At 56.3% G+C, this 16703-nt stretch overlaps 4 protein-coding genes across 4 annotated transcripts; 2 read left to right on the top strand and 2 right to left on the bottom strand.

Moving 5' to 3' along the window:
* Positions 1-1656: 1656 nt before the first annotated feature.
* On the top strand, positions 1657-5692 carry SETTUDRAFT_121941 (uncharacterized protein). The gene is made up of 3 exons (XM_008032089.1): positions 1657-3685; positions 3743-4577; positions 5204-5692. Exons 1-3 carry the CDS (start codon positions 1807-1809, stop codon positions 5430-5432), a joined length of 2943 nt encoding a protein of 980 aa, XP_008030280.1. The 5' UTR covers positions 1657-1806; the 3' UTR covers positions 5433-5692.
* A 1460-nt stretch (positions 5693-7152) lies between these two features.
* Positions 7153-8967, top strand: SETTUDRAFT_121939 (uncharacterized protein; the record flags this gene model as incomplete). Its single annotated transcript, XM_008032088.1, has 3 exons — positions 7153-7458; positions 7518-8272; positions 8395-8967. 3 exons carry the CDS (start codon positions 7153-7155, stop codon positions 8819-8821), a joined length of 1488 nt encoding a protein of 495 aa, XP_008030279.1. The 3' UTR covers positions 8822-8967.
* A 2865-nt stretch (positions 8968-11832) lies between these two features.
* SETTUDRAFT_97500 (uncharacterized protein) lies at positions 11833-13614 on the bottom strand (the record flags this gene model as incomplete). Its single annotated transcript, XM_008032087.1, has 1 exon — positions 11833-13614. One exon carries the CDS (start codon positions 13612-13614, stop codon positions 11833-11835), a length of 1782 nt encoding a protein of 593 aa, XP_008030278.1.
* A 1818-nt stretch (positions 13615-15432) lies between these two features.
* SETTUDRAFT_173698 (uncharacterized protein) lies at positions 15433-16419 on the bottom strand. Its single transcript, XM_008032086.1, has 2 exons — positions 16232-16419; positions 15433-16179 (listed from the first exon to the last, which is right to left on the bottom strand). Exons 1-2 carry the CDS (start codon positions 16288-16290, stop codon positions 15570-15572), a joined length of 669 nt encoding a protein of 222 aa, XP_008030277.1. The 5' UTR covers positions 16291-16419; the 3' UTR covers positions 15433-15569.
* Between the last annotated feature and the right edge of the window lie 284 nt (positions 16420-16703).

The raw sequence follows: 16703 nt of genomic DNA, 5'->3' as shown, positions 1-16703 counted from the left end.
TAGCCCGTCGAGTGCAGCCGGCAATGCAATATCCACGGGTTGCTATGCCCGAGTGTGCCCCTCGGCGGCGGGCGGCGGTCGGAGGAGGCATGCCGTGCATGGCGAGCAGGTTGCCATGGCGCCCTGTATGTATGTACACCTGTGTAGGTAGGTCGGTCGTAGGCAGGGCGGTAGTAGGCAGGGCGGTAGTAGGCAGGTAGTGTAGAGTGTGTGCATGTCCTCGCCTCGCCTCGCTACCACGGCCACGCCTATCCCGATCAGCTGCAGCAGGCGGTTGACACTTGGACTTGGGGATCAGCAAACACGTCCACCACCGACCGGGCGTGGGCAGGGGTCTCTCCAGGCGGTTCAGCGGGCGGCTGCCAATCACCGTGTGTCGTGGCGTGGCGGGCTGCTGGTACGCTATATTTGGGTAGCAGCAGCAGCAGCAGCAGCTCCTGGATGTGGATGCATCGTCGAGTGCGGGGCTGTCGCGGCCCTGGGAGGGATAGCTGTGGTGTTGGCGCATGTGCATGTACGGCGTATGCACAGTACAGTAGTACGAGTCGCGGCGAGGGAGCGGTTCCCTGAGCCTTTTTTCCCTTTCTTTTCCTTTCTTTTCCCTGTTCTGTGCCCATGTCCAGCCTTGTCCCTGATTGCGCTGGGCCGGCCTGCTGCCAAGGCCTCGCCGCCGCCTACTCGCTCGCCTGCCTGCCCGCCTGCGCAACGTGGTATAGCCCGCAGCCATACATCCAGATGCGCCAGGGCACCATACGATAGGGGGGGGAGGGGGGAAACACACCATAGCGAACGCCCGCACACACTACACATACATGTAGACACTATACCGTACATACTACCGCAACTATACACTCATGGGCCCGCGCGGCCGACACACTGACTGAGCGACGGGCCCGCTGGAGCTATGACGGCGCAGAGTGAGGCATGCGGCCTGTGTCGCCTCCGTGCTGTGTTTCGACATGCCGCCATCAGCCCTCCGCCCTCGCCCTCGCCCTCGCCATCGGCGGCTGGTCGCTAATCCCAATGTGCGCTGGGAAGCCCTGTATGTCGATCCCAGCAACACACGACAGGACAGGCACTGCGCTGCATTTCTTCACCACGCGCCCGTCCGCTCGCTCTCGTCGTGTGTGCTCCACCTCCCGCCCTGGTGCTGGTGCTTGTGCCGTCCTTCCTTTGCGACGCTCCTTGGTGCCACCCTCTTGTCCAACCGCCTGCTCCACGCGCCGCCCCCATTCCCGCCCCCGTTCGTCCACCTCGCGATCCGTGGTCTGCCCCAAAGCCTCCTTCTCGACATGCCATAATGCTCGACAAGTCGTCACAGGCGCCTCGACGACTGACCTATCCCCGGCGGCCTGGTTCTTTGCGAGAATGAAAACGGTTCCATCGGTAACTACGCCCTGCCTCTCTCTCTCTTTTCTCTCTCCCCATTCCGTAGTTTGAAAAAAAAACGCTCCCGCCGCTGCACCGAACTTGTTTTGTTTTGATATATCACAATGTCTGCTGCTTCGTTCTGGGCGCGCGCCGCTGCCACTATCGCCGCGCCGCCGAACACCGCCGCCTCCCATCCTCCCCACCACCACCACCACCACGACTACTACTACTGCCACCACCAGAATTTGTACTAGGCGCCATAACTGATGCATCCGTGTGATACAGCTTTGTGCCACTGCCACTGTCGTTGGTACATCCGCGGTTGGTCTGTCGTTTGGACGCATCCCGCCCGGCGACTCATCCCGCCCCAACAACAACAACACCTCCACTACCACCAAAGAGGCTGCACCAACACACCCCGTGGCCGCCCCCGCCATGCCGGCCGCCGTGCAGACGCCTGCAATGCCTGCCACTGCGCCGTCATTTGGCGTCCCCATGCCCGGCGCGCAGCCTTCACATGTACCGCTCGCGACTCGCCCCAGCCAGAATGCCCTCTTCCACAGGCGCATTGCAAGGAGAATGACGAGCAGCGACGTGCCCGCCCTGCACCTCGGCAGCCTCAGCAACTATGCGCCCAGCGAGCTGTCCACATCCGACGCCGACACCACACGCCTCCCGTCCGCTCGACGGCTCTCGTGGATCAAGCGCCTCTCGGCCATCTCCAACTCGTCGAGCCGCAACACCAGCCCGGCGCCGCTCTCCCCGCCCGTCTCGTGCTCCAATGGCTCAATGGCCTTCTCCCACGATGGCCCTCTCACTCCCATGTTCGGCATGCGCTCGGCATCGCCCGTGCCGCGCAACAAACTCGTCAAGCGCTCATCTTCGATACGCCCGTCTCACGACGAATTGGCCCAGGCCGCTGCTCCCTCTCTACGCCCTTCACTCCGCCGCCCGGCCACCAGTCACCAACGCACCACGGCGCTGCACGCCCGCCATAGCCGCAGCCATAGCAACAGCAGTGCCATGCCGCTCCCGACACCGACCGACGACTGCGCGCCGAGGGAGTGCCTGTGTTCGCCGCGCGCCGACTGCGACGCCGAGTACACGCAGTTCTTCACGACCAGGATCACCAAGGAGCGGACGCTGACTAGGAAGCGGGGGTCCATGACGCTGGGCAGCGGTTTCAAGAGAGTCGTGCCCGACGAGAAGCACTTGCCCGCCCTCGTGCTGGCAAAGTCTGTCCGAGCAGGCACGCCCGAACTCGACGACTCGACGAGCGACGACAGCGTCTTCTTGGTCAGTCGGCCAGAGACGCCGCTGAGCATTCCCGTGCTGGCGGCCAGGGAGCAGCCCGACGATGCATCGCGACCCAAGCGCTCCTCGCTCAGTGACCTCCTCGCCCTGTCCAAGAAGCACTTGGCAGCCGGCGTCTCCAAGTCTTCTCTCCTGCGCCGAGCGACGCAGCGGGTCCGCTCAGCACCTGTTCTTGCTACCACTACCATGAACACACGACCCCACAGTACCTCGTATGGAGAGGCCCGCCGCCCTGTGCCTGAGTCGGCGCCTGCTGCTAGGCGCGACATTGCCACATCAGCTGGGCCCACCGATGCGGCAACGGCACGCCATGCATCCCCAGATGCCTCGTCGTCGGCTGCCTTGCCTGCCCCCGCTGCCCGTCGCAGGAGCGCCGGCACGCCCTCTGTCGAGGGCTTGGCGTTCATGCCACAGGATGTCGAGGGTCACTCAGCCGCACCAGACGCCAATCAGGCGCCATCATCCCCTACCCTAGCGCAAGCGGGACTCCGGGCCTCGCGTCACTCCATGGTCCCCTCCGAACAAGGCTCGACATTGGTCGGCTCGTCTGATAATGAACTTCGCGGCTTAGGCTTCGGCGACGACGACGACGCTGACATCCAGAGCGACACGTGCTTTGATTCGCTGCGCACTGGCGCAACCCGAAGCACAACGGGCGCTGTCCGTGGCTCGCGGATAGAGACGATATTTGACGAGTCACCCCCCTCCAAGGTCAAGGTTACCGCCCTGCGCGACCTGCTCCCGCCAGGCTTGTTTGGAGACGACGCCGCCCATGGTGCTGCTGGCCACCACAGTATCGCCGAGGAAGAAGAAAGCAGCCCAACACCAGTCCGGGCCATGCGACCCGACCGTTCGCTGCACGAATCCCCCAGCTTTGCCCGGACACGCAGCGCTCCGCTCTTCCCCAACGCCGTCTCGTCGTCTTCCCCGAGCATGCCCAAGCCGCTGTCGCTGGGTACCTTGGCGTGGGACTGCAGGCCCGAGACCGACGACGATAGCAGTAGGTGGTCCCTCGACGACACCGACACTGAAGACCCATGGGTTGATTCTCCCACAGTCACTCATACATTCTCCACCTTGTCGCTGCTACCCCAGGGCGCCCGTCGTCTGGCGTCTGGCGCTTCCTCCAAGCCCACGACGCCACACCATCTCACATCAGAGTTTGGTGACCGAGACACTCGCAGCAGCATCTTCGATTGGTCCGAGCAGCAGGTGGCCGACAAGACGTCAGGCGACCGCACGCCGCCGCGGCCTCGGACAGTGCACGGCAAAAAGGACGCAGACCGCAGAGGCAGTCGTTCGGTTGGCCGGCGCATACCCAGCGGGTTACACGCACGCAGCCAGAGTGTCCCCGTCGTCCCAGACCTCCTTGGTAAGCGTAACACGGTCGTCACCAACAAGTTTGGCACCTGGGGGATTGGAAGCAAGGGTGTCACGGAAGACTGGAACGACGACTTTGACTTTACCGAGCTTCACGAGGATCCGCTGGAAGAGGGCGACGCTTCTCCTAGGGTCGACAGCGGCACATCCATGGTGGTACCAAAAAGCATACAAGAACAGCAGAACAATGTTTTGGCCAACATTGGCCTGCTTCGCGAGTGGGGGCTGTTGATTGAAGAGCTCAAAGAGCACCGCGTACGCGCTGCGGCGCTTGGTATATTGGACGGGGCGCACGCTAGCATGTGGGAAGAGGTGGATGCGATGATAGATCTGGCCGATCAAGAAGCTGACCACCAGGGCTTTGCTCATCCGTCGCCGCCCTCATCCCCAGACTTTGACGAGGGTGCCTTTGAGGACCCGTCGGCGAGCCCCAGCCACGGCAGGGGAAGGCGCAAATCAGAAAGCCCAGACCAAGGCGAGAGAAAAAGCCCCATGCCATCACCACACCCGCGTGGCTCAATCGTCGCTCGAACGCTCTGACGATCCAAATGCAAATATTCCCAGGTGAAACTTTTTGTTCCTCTGCTCAAACTTTTGCCGTGACAAGTGTGGCCAGCACCGAATGAATCATATCTCTCATGCCCCCCCCCCCTCTTCTTAAATTATTGCTCGTAGCAGCCCCATCGCGGGGTCGTCTTCATGAGCCTACATGACTGTCATGAGCTTCATCTGAGCTGCAACATCCGCGTCTTGCTGGAAGACCTTGTCGAGTTGCGGCTCTTCGTGCATTGGGCTTGCGGCTGGGCTTGAGTACAAGCCTTCCGCATCCCGAATAGTGTCTTTGACTTTGCGCGTCAAGGAGTTAACGTATGGCACGATCCGTCGTAGTGTGGCAGTGTCAAATGGAACCTTCTTGGAAGAAGGCGTCGGTGGTGCGTCCGGTACTGGGTCGTGTATGCTCCTCCTTTTCTGTAGCGCTTCAATCACGGAACGCGCTTTGGCTTCCGAGTCTTTGCGAGGCCGCGTGATAACAGCCTTGATGTCCTGGATAGCTGGGTTGGTGTCAGAACTCGACTTGCGTGGTATCGAAGAGGCCTGAGGGGCGAAAATATCGTCATTTGGTGGAAGAATCGACTTGTGCCGGCTCGATCAATTGTTTGCCTGTACTAATTTCGCCATTGCCGACTTATCGTGTCAGGCCGAGAACTGGACATGAAGCGGCACGGTATTTTGCGACTTTATTTTGCATAATTTGCAGCATATGCACAGCCAGGATTCACACGGAGAAAGAAGAGGCACATGCCACGAAGAGCAACCACCGAGTATGCTCGCTTTTGTTTTGTTTAATCGAGAACCATGGCGCATAAGGGACATGGTATTTCCTTTGGGTCGCTGAGCATACAATAATCTCTGGGTAGGAAAGGCAAGCCGTGCAGCTTGCGGAGCCGCTTTCCTCCGGGATTTGCATCGTGTATAAAAGCGGAAATGGGGTGGTTTTTCCTTTGTTTTTTCATTGCAGCGTTCTCGATCTTTGGCATCTTGAACCACATGAAGGGTTGTCGACAACCATGGCATTGATACATGACAGCTACAATCAAGCGCGTCGGCCGAGACGCGAATACACGGCATTGCAAACATGACTTGTGAAACAAACGGTCCTCTCCACTTGGTGATGATCTTGGTGGTGTTGTGAGGGCGGTGTATGTAATCCGGCCGGCGCAACTGACTCGCTCACTTACACACTATAGTTTAGGCCAGTGTATCGAGGCTGATAAGCTCGGAAAGCGGCGCTTGCAGACAGCCGTATTTGTTTTTTCTTCTAGCGCACGACGGTTATGTCGGTGCGCTCAACGAGCTGGACTGGCGGCGCCGATGACATTGGACATACATAGCAACACTCCCACAGCCTCGGAGCCGTTGCTAGGCAAGAAAAAGCAACTAACGCAGACGCACAACCGAGTCACACGCTACTGTTGCCATCCCCACGCGTGCAGTCTTGACGAGCAAGGTACGCAGGTACCGCAGCGAGGCGCCATTGCCCTTGGATCGTAAGATTTTCATCGCTTCTGCGTTTCATATGTATACGTCGGGCGGGTCCTGATCTTCGTACCGAATCGTGCCGCTCATGGCCCTCACATGCATCCCACGGCCGAGAACCAGGCCCTCTCACTCAGCGCACGCGCCCCCCTTCCGCTAACAGCTTTTCTCCCGTCTTTGCTCATTTCCACAAGGTCAATTAACGAGACGTTGGCTATAGCAACGAGCCAGGCACCAAAACACACCGATGCCGCCTTTTGGTCATAAAGCCGGCGGCAGCGGCAAATCCGGCAATGCATCTGCGTCGCCCCCCAGTCTGCAAAGGCCCGTCTGGCCTGCATATTCCGGTTTTTGTCGAACCAGGCCTGACGATCGACTTTCAGGAAATCAAACAGGTCCTCGGAGCTGTCTTCCGCCCCCAATGCTTGCCTGCCTGCCTGCTGGGCCGTCTTTGGGTCCCTCTCCCCGCTGCAAGCGAGTGCGCATATGCACAGCCGTATCTGGTCCCGGGGCGCCGCCGGCTTATGCACGATGGAGACGTGTTGGGTCTAGGGCCGACCGGATTGCCGATTGCGCAATGCCCTGATGGATTTGAGTTTGCAGGCTGCGCTTATGTTGCTCGAGTGGGCACTTCATGACGTTGAACATGGCTCCAGCTTAGAAGCCGCTGCACGCCAAGAGAGAAACAATCGAGTGCGGGCCAAGAGAAACAATCCAACGCAAGCCAAGACAGACACAATGGAAAGGGATTCCGGTACCCTAGGACACCAGCAGCATCAAGTGGCGGCCTGAACTGTGGGAAGAGCTGTCAAATGCAACTGTTCTTTTGCTCCCCATGGGCTGGCACTCTACTCGACTACCCATAAGAGAGTGTCGTGACTACAAAGCACATGCACCGTCTCCTCATTAATCAACACCATCTCCCATATTGCACGGCCGTTTCAGCTCGCCATTCGCAGCTGACGCACAGCCGTCTTACACGAGCAAACGCCTGGAGGCCAATCGATCGACGAGCAATTCTCACGTCATCGAAACTAATACTCAACAACAATGGCACTGAAACATTTGCTAACAGCTGCCCTGAGCGCCTCCGCACTCATAGGCCCGGTCAGAGCGCAAGTCTCGGCATGTCCAAAGCCTACTGCCCCACAAAACGCTGCTCCTTCGGTCGCCCCGGGATTCCGGCTCGAGGTTGTGGCTCAAGGACTGCGGAAGCCCCGAAGTATTCTATTTGATCGGGAAGGGGGGCTTCTAGTTGTCGAACGGAACCATGGCATCAGCAGGCTAGCCTTGACGGGCGATGGGGCGTGTGTTCAGCTCGACGGCGACGTGCAAACGGTAGTCCAAGATGGGACCGTGAGTGCTGCCGTCGTGTGGGCTGATGACTGACGTCTGACTAACAAAAGTTACTGTAGTTGAATCATGGCATTGCATTCTCGCAGCATGGCAATACGCTGTACGCCTCGTCTCACAGCAATGTCTATGCCTGGGACTATGACGCTTCTCGGGGCCAGACTACGTCTGAGTCTCGGGTTATCATCCAGGGCATGGGAAACTTTGAAGAGCACTCCACGCGTACCCTGCTCATGTCACAGGCTGCCCCGGGTATGCTGCTCGTCTCCCGCGGCAGCGTAGGCAACATTGACCTGCAAACCGTAGATAAGACCAACGGCAGAGCTACCATCAAGGCATTCAACGTCACCAACATGACAGATGCCCCATATGACCACGCCTCAAGCGGACTGCTTCTCGGCTGGGGCCTCCGAAACTCAGCAGGTGTAGCCGAGGATCCCGCATCCGGCGCCATCTACTCTGTAGAAAACAGCGTCGACGACATGACCCGAAACGGGAAACCCATCAATGACGACAATCCAGGCGAGGAATTGAACTTTCACGGGCCCCTCGATGCAAGAACAAACAGTCTTGTACAGGGCGCCAACTACGGATACCCTTTTTGCTTTGCAGCGTGGAACCCAGACCAGATAGCAGATTACAGTGGCGTGGTTGGTCAGCAGTTTGCTATTGGAGAGCAGAATGCAACTGTCAATGATAGTTTCTGCCAGAATAACTATGTTGCTCCTAGACTTACACTCCAGGCCCACACGGCTCCTCTCGACATCAAGTTCAATCCCAGTGGCACCGCTGCATGGGTGACGATGCACGGATCTTGGTAAGCATTTCTTGCCATTCATCTGTCTCACACAACAACTACTACTACTACTACTACTACTACTACTACTACTACTACTACTACTACTACTACTACTACTGATTATGATTTTTTTTCAACAGGAACCGGAAAGAACCCGCGGGCTACAAACTCCTGCTCATCCCGTTCGACGGCCACGGCTCCCCCACAGCACCTCCAAACAGCACCACAGCCGGCACCGACATCATCTTTGACCGCGACCTCTCTGCATGCCCGAAATCCTCTTCTTGCTTCCGCCCTGTGGGGCTCGCCTGGGACGCCAAGGGCAGGTTGTTCGTCAGCTCAGACTGGTCCGGTAGCATTTACGTTGTTACCAGGGAGGATGGAAGCGGTGTTGCCGATGTGAGTGGAGTGGCGGTGGATGGTGGAGTGAACAGTGCAGAGGCGGAGGCGGAGGCGCCCATGGTGTCTGGGTCTTCGGTGGGTGTTTCGGTGGGCTTGTGGAATGCATGTGCAGGATGGAGGGGGTGTGTGTGGGCTGGATTTCTCGGCTTCTTGTTCTTGTGGTGAGTATTTTTATTTAGATGTGCTTGAAAGGAATGGTTGCAATGCCGATGCTGGATAGTGTTGCTGTGTCGCTTCCTCTCTTCAAAGAACATGTAGTTTTCTCTGCATTGATTCAGAATTAGCTACCTATCGTATAGATACCACGTCCATATTCCACAGTTCTACCAATTGTGAACAACGCTCGAGACAAACCCCCCCCCCCTTTTCCCCACGAGCCAAATCTCACATACTGAGTTCGCGCATAAGTATACCTCAGCTGCTGTCTACATTGCTAGACAGGTTCCAGAATCTCTGATCTCCTGCACCTGCTCGAGAAAGAAGAAGCTATTCATGTGCTTGAGAACGAAGCTAGTAAAACGCAATCTAGCGCCATTCGTTATTTACTTACTTTTAGTCCCATGTCTTGATCCTAGATTACAGCACCACCACCACCTGTGTCCGTGACCGCAAAGCCGAAAAATCAGATTTCTTCTCCTCGCGATGGGGGAAAATGAAGGGATCGTGAGTGCAGGTTTGGTCGCGCTGGCAAACAGCTTCTTCTTGTTCAGTACTGTTGTACGCCTTCGGGATGGCGATCGTACACGTGGATCTAGGGACTGTTTGACGTGGCGGGCACTTGGTGTGTAGTACGTTGGGAGGGAGGGGGGCACAATAGCAGCATTTTGGTGTCGAACGCTGTCCTCGTATACATAGGTAGCCAAGCACTGTTCAGCTGAGCTCTTACTGCATTTACTTGCTGGTTACACGGTAGCCACGCGCTTTGCGTCGCAGCTAAGTCGAGATAAACTCTTCATCCGCTGTATCATCAGACTTGTCATCATCAAGATTGTGGACTATAACCCTGTCGAGCCAACAAGCCAAACAGTCAGCGTGGGCATGCGCAATCAACTTCGAAGGGAAACAACACACTTGGATGAGCAGCGAGTTGAATGCTGTACTTGGCTCCAAATGAAAATTCTGAGCCTGAGACTCGCGGAGCCGAATAGTGGAACAACGTCTGCGAGACTTGTGCGGGCGCATGTGTCTGGCAGACGAAGAAGAGATATGTAGATGCCCTTTAATCCTATCTATGAACCTACAAGGACAGTGTAGTATAAGTATCGCCTGGATCTGCCCCCGCTACTAATAATGCTGTTAATAAAGATAATGCCTGCTTCTGGCTAACAAAATTCCGAGAAAGAAAAATACTTCCATTTCGAGGACGCAGCTATCTCCTTTTTTGACCAGCTACAGCGCATCTACAAACAAGCCTATCTAAGCTCCTTCAACAACAATAACACACCCAGCCCGCATTTCTCTTTTTTTTTCCTTTCCGCAGCCATACCGCCAACGAAGCTCATATCGTCATGTAAGCATGATAAGAAGTCTGATTCTCAGTCTGTACCAGTGTAACCCAGGCCCGCGAGACATGTATGTAATTCACAAAAAAAGCAGCACAGAGGCCTTTCTTTTTCCAAACAACTAGCACTTCACTGTACATGAAGATATACTTATATACGTCTGCAATAGCAAAGACCCTAACTCTACCTTCTCACCTTTCAAGCTTAAATCGCGCTTCTGTCGGTAACGCCTCGTTCGCGCCCGAGTAATCGCAAGATGAGCCTGCTGTGACATGTGGGCTTTGGAAATTGGCAGTCGTTAAAGCTGGTGTGCTGTTCAACCTCTGCGAGCTGGCATCACATTTCTCTCTCTCTCTCTCTCTCTCTCTCTCTCTCTCTCTGTGTGTGTGTGTGTGTGTGTTTTTGTTTCTGCACCTCACAGTTCACCATCCAACCAAGACGCAGAGCAGACGTCGCCGCTCCCAAGCTTCTCGCGTACTGTAAGTACATAGCTACGAAACACTACGAAGTTTTTTTTAGAGTAGAATACTGTGCACTGTGTGAACCTTTTCCCTCTGGTACCACAATATAAACGAGAGAAAGTACACACGCTGTTCAATATTGATCCGCAATCTGGATATTCTACATAGATAAAAGCCTTGGATGGGTCAACACGTTACTTACAGGTGCAAGCGCAGGTGCCGGACTGGCTCTGGAGTACTTTTATGAGCGATTTCAGCGAGCGACTAGGAAGATGCCGGCCTGGATGCTGAGGATCATGACAATCTGTGGGGCGTGTGAAGGTTTTGTATCTCCAGGCCTTGCGGTTCTTATGTCAATCGCTGCCGTCAGAGTTTTTGCGCCTTCTTAATTGTTTGCTTACGTGCGTGCGTGCTTGCTTGTTGTAACATGAGATTTCTTGGAAAACCACGGGGTTGAGGTGCTGAAATACTTGTGTGAGTGGAATATTTTTCCTATCTGCATATCTCGATTGGCAGGTATACTTCTTTCATCTTCCTCTTCATATACCCCCTCTAACGTTCATGTATGGCGGCTCATATCTAGTCAAGACATGACCTAGCTTTTCCAGCAATATCCACATTTTCTTTCCCCTTCTAGCCATGTCAACCTTTCTTCTTCCTTGTTTAATTTCCGGGGTAATTACGTACACGGTGATTCAACACTTGAATAACACAACGAGGCAATTCCAACCCCAACAAATATAATTAGTTCGATAAAAGGCACATAATTTCACAAAAGTTGATCAGAACAAGCAAAAAGAGTCAAAGAAAAACAATCCTCATTTGCCTTCTCAAATCTATCTAATCGTCATTCAATCGTCAAGTCATCATGATCGTGCTACTTTGGGGGGAAAAGTGTCAATTATCCAATGACTCATTATTCGTGAACCCGGGATCCAAGCAAGAACAAAAACATGGCCAAGGGGATAGATAAAGAGAAAGTGGGTGTGGTGGTGCAGCACAAAGGCAACAAGAGCAGGAAAGAAGAAAACATGAGTAGTAACCATAGAGTTCCTCCTGTCTCCCCCTATCTCCCCTCACTCCCCCATCTCTCGTCCAAGCACCAGAAGAAATAATGAAAAAAAAGATGACAATCGATAACCCGTGATGCCGCCAAATCATACAGGCACGACAAAGGAGATTGACCGTTGAAAAGGTTCAAGGAAAGGAGAGTCTAGTACCTTGCACCCATGGGTGGTGGAGGCACAGAGCTACCGTATGTGTTGGGGTCCGCATACGACGAAGGTGGGTAGGACTGGTTGGCAGCTACGGGATATGCGTACGGATTAGCGCCTGGACCATTCATATTGCCGAGAGCATTCATGCGGGCTTCCTTTTCTCGTCGTTCTCTTATCTTTCTCCTCTTGCGGCGGCGGGCTTCGAGCTCCTTGACGCTGTGGCGCTGCTCGTTCATTTCTTTCCATTCAGAGTAGGCTGACTTGATACCAAGGGCAGCAATGCCCACGGCAGCAGCGTCTTGGAGCATGTTTTTGGATTTGCGTTTGCGTGCTTCTTCAGGCGACATTTCGCCTTCGCTAACCATCTTTCGGCGGTTTTCCGAGGCCACCATGGAAGAGTATACTCCGTGCGCGGCATGGATCGTAGCGACCGTAGCCAGGCCCGCAGTGAGAAGTTCCTTACCTCGAAGCTTCTTGCGCTTTTCCTCCATGTCGGTGGACGACTCGGAATCGCTGCTAGGATTCCATCGACCCCGTTCTCCTCCTCCACTCTGTGCTGCTAGAGCACCTGCGCCAGCCCCCACGGGAGCGGCTAGTCTGCGATCTGGGTTAGTCCTGGAAGAGGCTTCGGAATACTGGTCGTCCATACCGCGGCCTCGGCTGTACGAGCGGCGGTTGCCCCTGCGTGATGGTACGTAGCTGTCCGAACTGGAAGAGCGGGATCGCTCGCGGCGAGAGCGAGACTTGGAGCGCACACGATCATAGAGGGCCTTTCCTGCGGCGATGACGGCGCCGGTACCCGCAACCTTGGCGAGACCATTGCTGTTTCCGTCGCTGGAGCGAGAGCGGGAACGTCCACGGGAGCGAGAGCGTCCGAAGATGGACCTGGACCTGGACCGAGCGCAAGAGCGAGAGCGAGAAGGAGACCTGGAGCTGTCACGAGCACGAGCACGAGACCGGGAGCGAGAGCCGTTGGCGAGGCGTGAAGTCACAAGGCCACCCAAGGCGGATTCGGCAATGTGTCTCTTCTCGTGCTTTCCGTCTCGGTCAATCAGACCGTCGATACCAGCGGCACCGATGGCAGCCGTGGCAATACGCTGGCCCTTGGCACCAGTCCATGGACCAGGCTCTTTGCGGCTGCGGAAGGCTTCGACGGCACCGGCAACAAGAGCAGCTTTGGCGGCCTGCTCCCACTTCTCCTTGGCTGCTGGTCGGCTGCGGCTGCGTGAGCGGGAACGGGAGCTGTAGCGGGTTCGGCGGTCATATGCGTATCTTTCGCTATCATAGCCGCGGTCGTCTCTTCGGTAGCGGGAACGGGAACGGGAGCGGTCGCGTGAACGAGAGCGGTCGCGGCCAGTGACGGCGCCGATGATGCCTCCCAGGCCTGCCGCCTCGCCGATGCCCTTGACTTGGTCGACGATGGACTTGCGGCGGGAAGGCTTGGGGCGCTCCGAGTACTCGGTGTATTCATCGTACTCGCGGTCACGTTCACGGTCACGGCGACGAGGGCGGTCATAGTAGTCGTCGTCATAGCTGCGGTTCACGGAACGGGTGCGACGAGGAACGGCATACTCCTCACGGTACTTGGTCTGCCTGAACTCGGCGCCCGGAGGGAAGTCGCGGGGAATCTCTTCGATGCTGTCCTCGCGGGTCGCGGGGCGGTAGGCGAGATCACGCACTGCCCCGCCTCGACCGCCGCGCTCGATGTAGGTCGTCTCGGTCACATACTCGGGCTCGCGGTTGCGGTGCCGAGAGGGTGCATAACTGTACTCGGACATGGTGATGCTGTGTACCCGCGCTGGGCAAGCTCTCTCTGTGTGCCTCACTCAAGGGCCCCGCGGAGCAAGGTGTCGTGTTGGATCCGGTGGGCTGCGCATGGCTTGTTAGTGGGCGCACGAGGCGGGCAGCAGGGTCGGGGCAGCAACACATACCGAAGACCAGGGCGCTCAGTACCAGCTCACTTGGCTCTCAGCGCAAGTCTGTGTGTGTGTTGGGAAGGCGGTTGCAAAGAGGGGGGAAGCGTGCCTGCGAAGTGACGTGACAAGGTGGGTAGGGGGAGGTGTCGAGGGTCGCAGGGCGGTGGCAGGCAGTGGTATTAAAGAGGCTCAGGCCGACAGGCTCAAGCAATGATGACTGTGCGGAAGGGCCTGGGGCCCAAGGGGTGTCTGGGTATGTGCAGGTGGGGTGGCGTAGAGATGACCGTTTGGTTGACGCAGCAGAGGCAGAGGCAGCGCGTGGGTGGTGGTGGTGGGCAGTGTCTTTAGGGCCCTGCCCTGGGCATGACGTCATGGCAGGCAGGCGGGTGTTGGGCTGGCGCCTGCTGCGCCCAACGAGAACAGACGTTTGGCATGCCCATGGCCGGCGCATGATTCGGCGCCCGTTTCGCTCGTCTTTTCGGTCCTGACCGGATTCTGCTTCCGTCGTTAGCCTCTGTTGCTCACACTCACTTACTACTCTCTCACTACATACTCTCACTCTCTCACCTACACCTACACAGCCCCTCGTCGGCACCCTCCGCCGACCCTTGACCGGTGCCGGCAGCCGCGCCAGTGCCCTTGTTCGTCTCTCGTGCTCTCGCTGCATGTCGGCGCTGCTGCATTTCCTCAAGCCACATGACCCTCGCCGCGCAGCCACACTTCCCGGTTTCGGGGCTGCACGCTGCCAACTCAGCCGGCCAGACTTGATGACGAAGCCTCGAGCCGACATGCGTAGGGGTCCTGGATAAAAGATGCCACGTGACGGGCGCCCCATTGGCTCGTGGCGTGGCAGCCCGCGAACAGCAGCGAACATGCGAGGATACTCCTGCTACCCACAAGCATGGGCTGATATGTGTCGATAACGGCCCTGGACCATGCCTGCCCAGCGCGGCCTGATGAAACCACAGCCCGGTAGTGCTGCCCAAAAGGGGTTTCTGGCTTCTTGTTTTGAATTCCAGCCTTTGGGGACGAGGGCTCTCTTCTTCGGTGCACTGGCACTGGCAATGGCACCAGGAACGAGCTTTTTAGCCAAGAACCCGTCTTGCTTACTGACAGCGGGTAGCAGCCGTTGCACGTCAACCAGTGCTCAGGAACACACCAACACGAATTGCGGCTTTTCAATGCACCACATTTATCGCGCACACCAATGTCGTCACCTCACTTTACTCGAGCCAGCAACATGCCCGTATTGATTTGGCCTTCTCTCTGTTCCCATGCTCCTATGACACCATCACGCACAGGGATTCCATCTGGCCCTTGCCATCGCCTCGCTAAATGCACATCATTCCACCGTCGTAGGCCCGTCACCCTATCAATGTCGAGCCATGTTCGGACCCTCGACCTGCCTCTCTTGCTGTTGCCGTCTTGACGAGCCTGCTCTGCCTTGCCGCCGACGGCTTCATCCCTCTGGCTGAAAAGCCTCTTCTCGCCCACCAAGAGAAATGTCACCGTTGCTGGGCATCATGTACCAAGGATAACCTTTGTGAGCTCCAGAGAGCAGACTAATATCCGAGTAGAGCCTCTATCTGCTTGATATGCAGAGAAGCCCTGGTTTCCTTCCTTCTTGTGATGCTTGGTTCCCGCTGAATACCGAGGCTCGATACTGGTTCAGAAATAAAACCTGTGTACCTTGGCAATACGCACCGCACATGCTGCACAGCGTAATCCAGCTACATAGCCATCTTTCGTGTTACAGTATTCATACCCCATTCCCCAAAACCTATGGTACAAGCATATATACATAGCGCTCAATTCAATCATGCCTTGATCGCATAGTGCTTGCGCTTGTCGCTTTCCACCACCTTGCCTGTCCTCTCCCTCTCCCACAGCTGCAGTCTTGACATGCGCTGCAGCATCCTCGCTTCTCTCTCTGCCTGCTCTGCCTCTAGTTCTTCTGTGATTGTCTCATCAAGCAGTTGCTGCCTTTCAGCCGCCTGCCCTGGCCGCGCTACATCTTTGTACAGTAACTTCTTCACCTGCTCTCGCAGTTCCCTCGCCGTACCCCGCGTCACCCGATTCTGCCGCTTCTCCCTTTCAATAGCCATCTTTTCCGCGTCAGCAAGCTCAGCTTTTCTCTGTTCGTCACCCCATGGCTCCAGGTCCGGCACCTCGGGCCACACAAACGGCTGCTCCATCTCCACCGTCATGTATTTGATCGATTCAGGGCGGAACCAACGCCGTGGCTGTTCGCGCGTATCCCGCACCGGCATTTGCTTTACATGTGCCCGGACGTTGTACACCTTGACGTTGTACGCATGGTAGAGGTAATCGCGGATGTCGTATTTTGAAAAGTGGAGCGGCACCACGAAGCGCGCATGGTATGGCGACAATCTAGGTGTCCGCACCAGCGCGACTATGAATCTGGGACTGCAATTCGGTTTCAGCAACGTCGTCGAACTTGCATACAAGGTTCGCATACAGATACACCTTCTTGGTGCCAAACGTGACCAGCTTCTGCGAGATGTATATAGACTCCATGGCGACGGATTGCGATGCAACGTGAGATGATCTGGAAAGCAAATCGGATTCGCAGAAACACTGAGTGCCACTGCGAAGCGCTGCACCAGCGGGGGCGAAGTGCAATGCGCGTTGTAAGGTCGAGTGGGTTGCACGGTAGTGGCGTTGGGTGAGGCACAGAAAATGGATCGGAGGCCGACTCAACACCTCCGCGTCCGTGCACGTTCACTCGCCTTGCACGACAACGGCTCTGGTCCATTTACAAGACTTTCCGTTGTTGCAACATTTTATTTGTTGTAGTCAAAACTTGGAAAGAATGTTTTTTTTTGCTTGATCAATGTATATGCCAAAGGATATTGGTGCTCAATCCGCCACACAGCAAGCCGACCATGCAGCCTTGCTATCCCACCCTTTGCTAATGTTGCGAAATATGG

The sequence above is a fragment of the Exserohilum turcica genome (assembly GCF_000359705.1).
Source record: "Exserohilum turcica Et28A unplaced genomic scaffold SETTUscaffold_7, whole genome shotgun sequence".
Taxonomy (NCBI): domain Eukaryota; kingdom Fungi; phylum Ascomycota; class Dothideomycetes; order Pleosporales; family Pleosporaceae; genus Exserohilum; species Exserohilum turcicum.
This window is presented reverse-complemented; position numbering and strand designations above follow the sequence as displayed.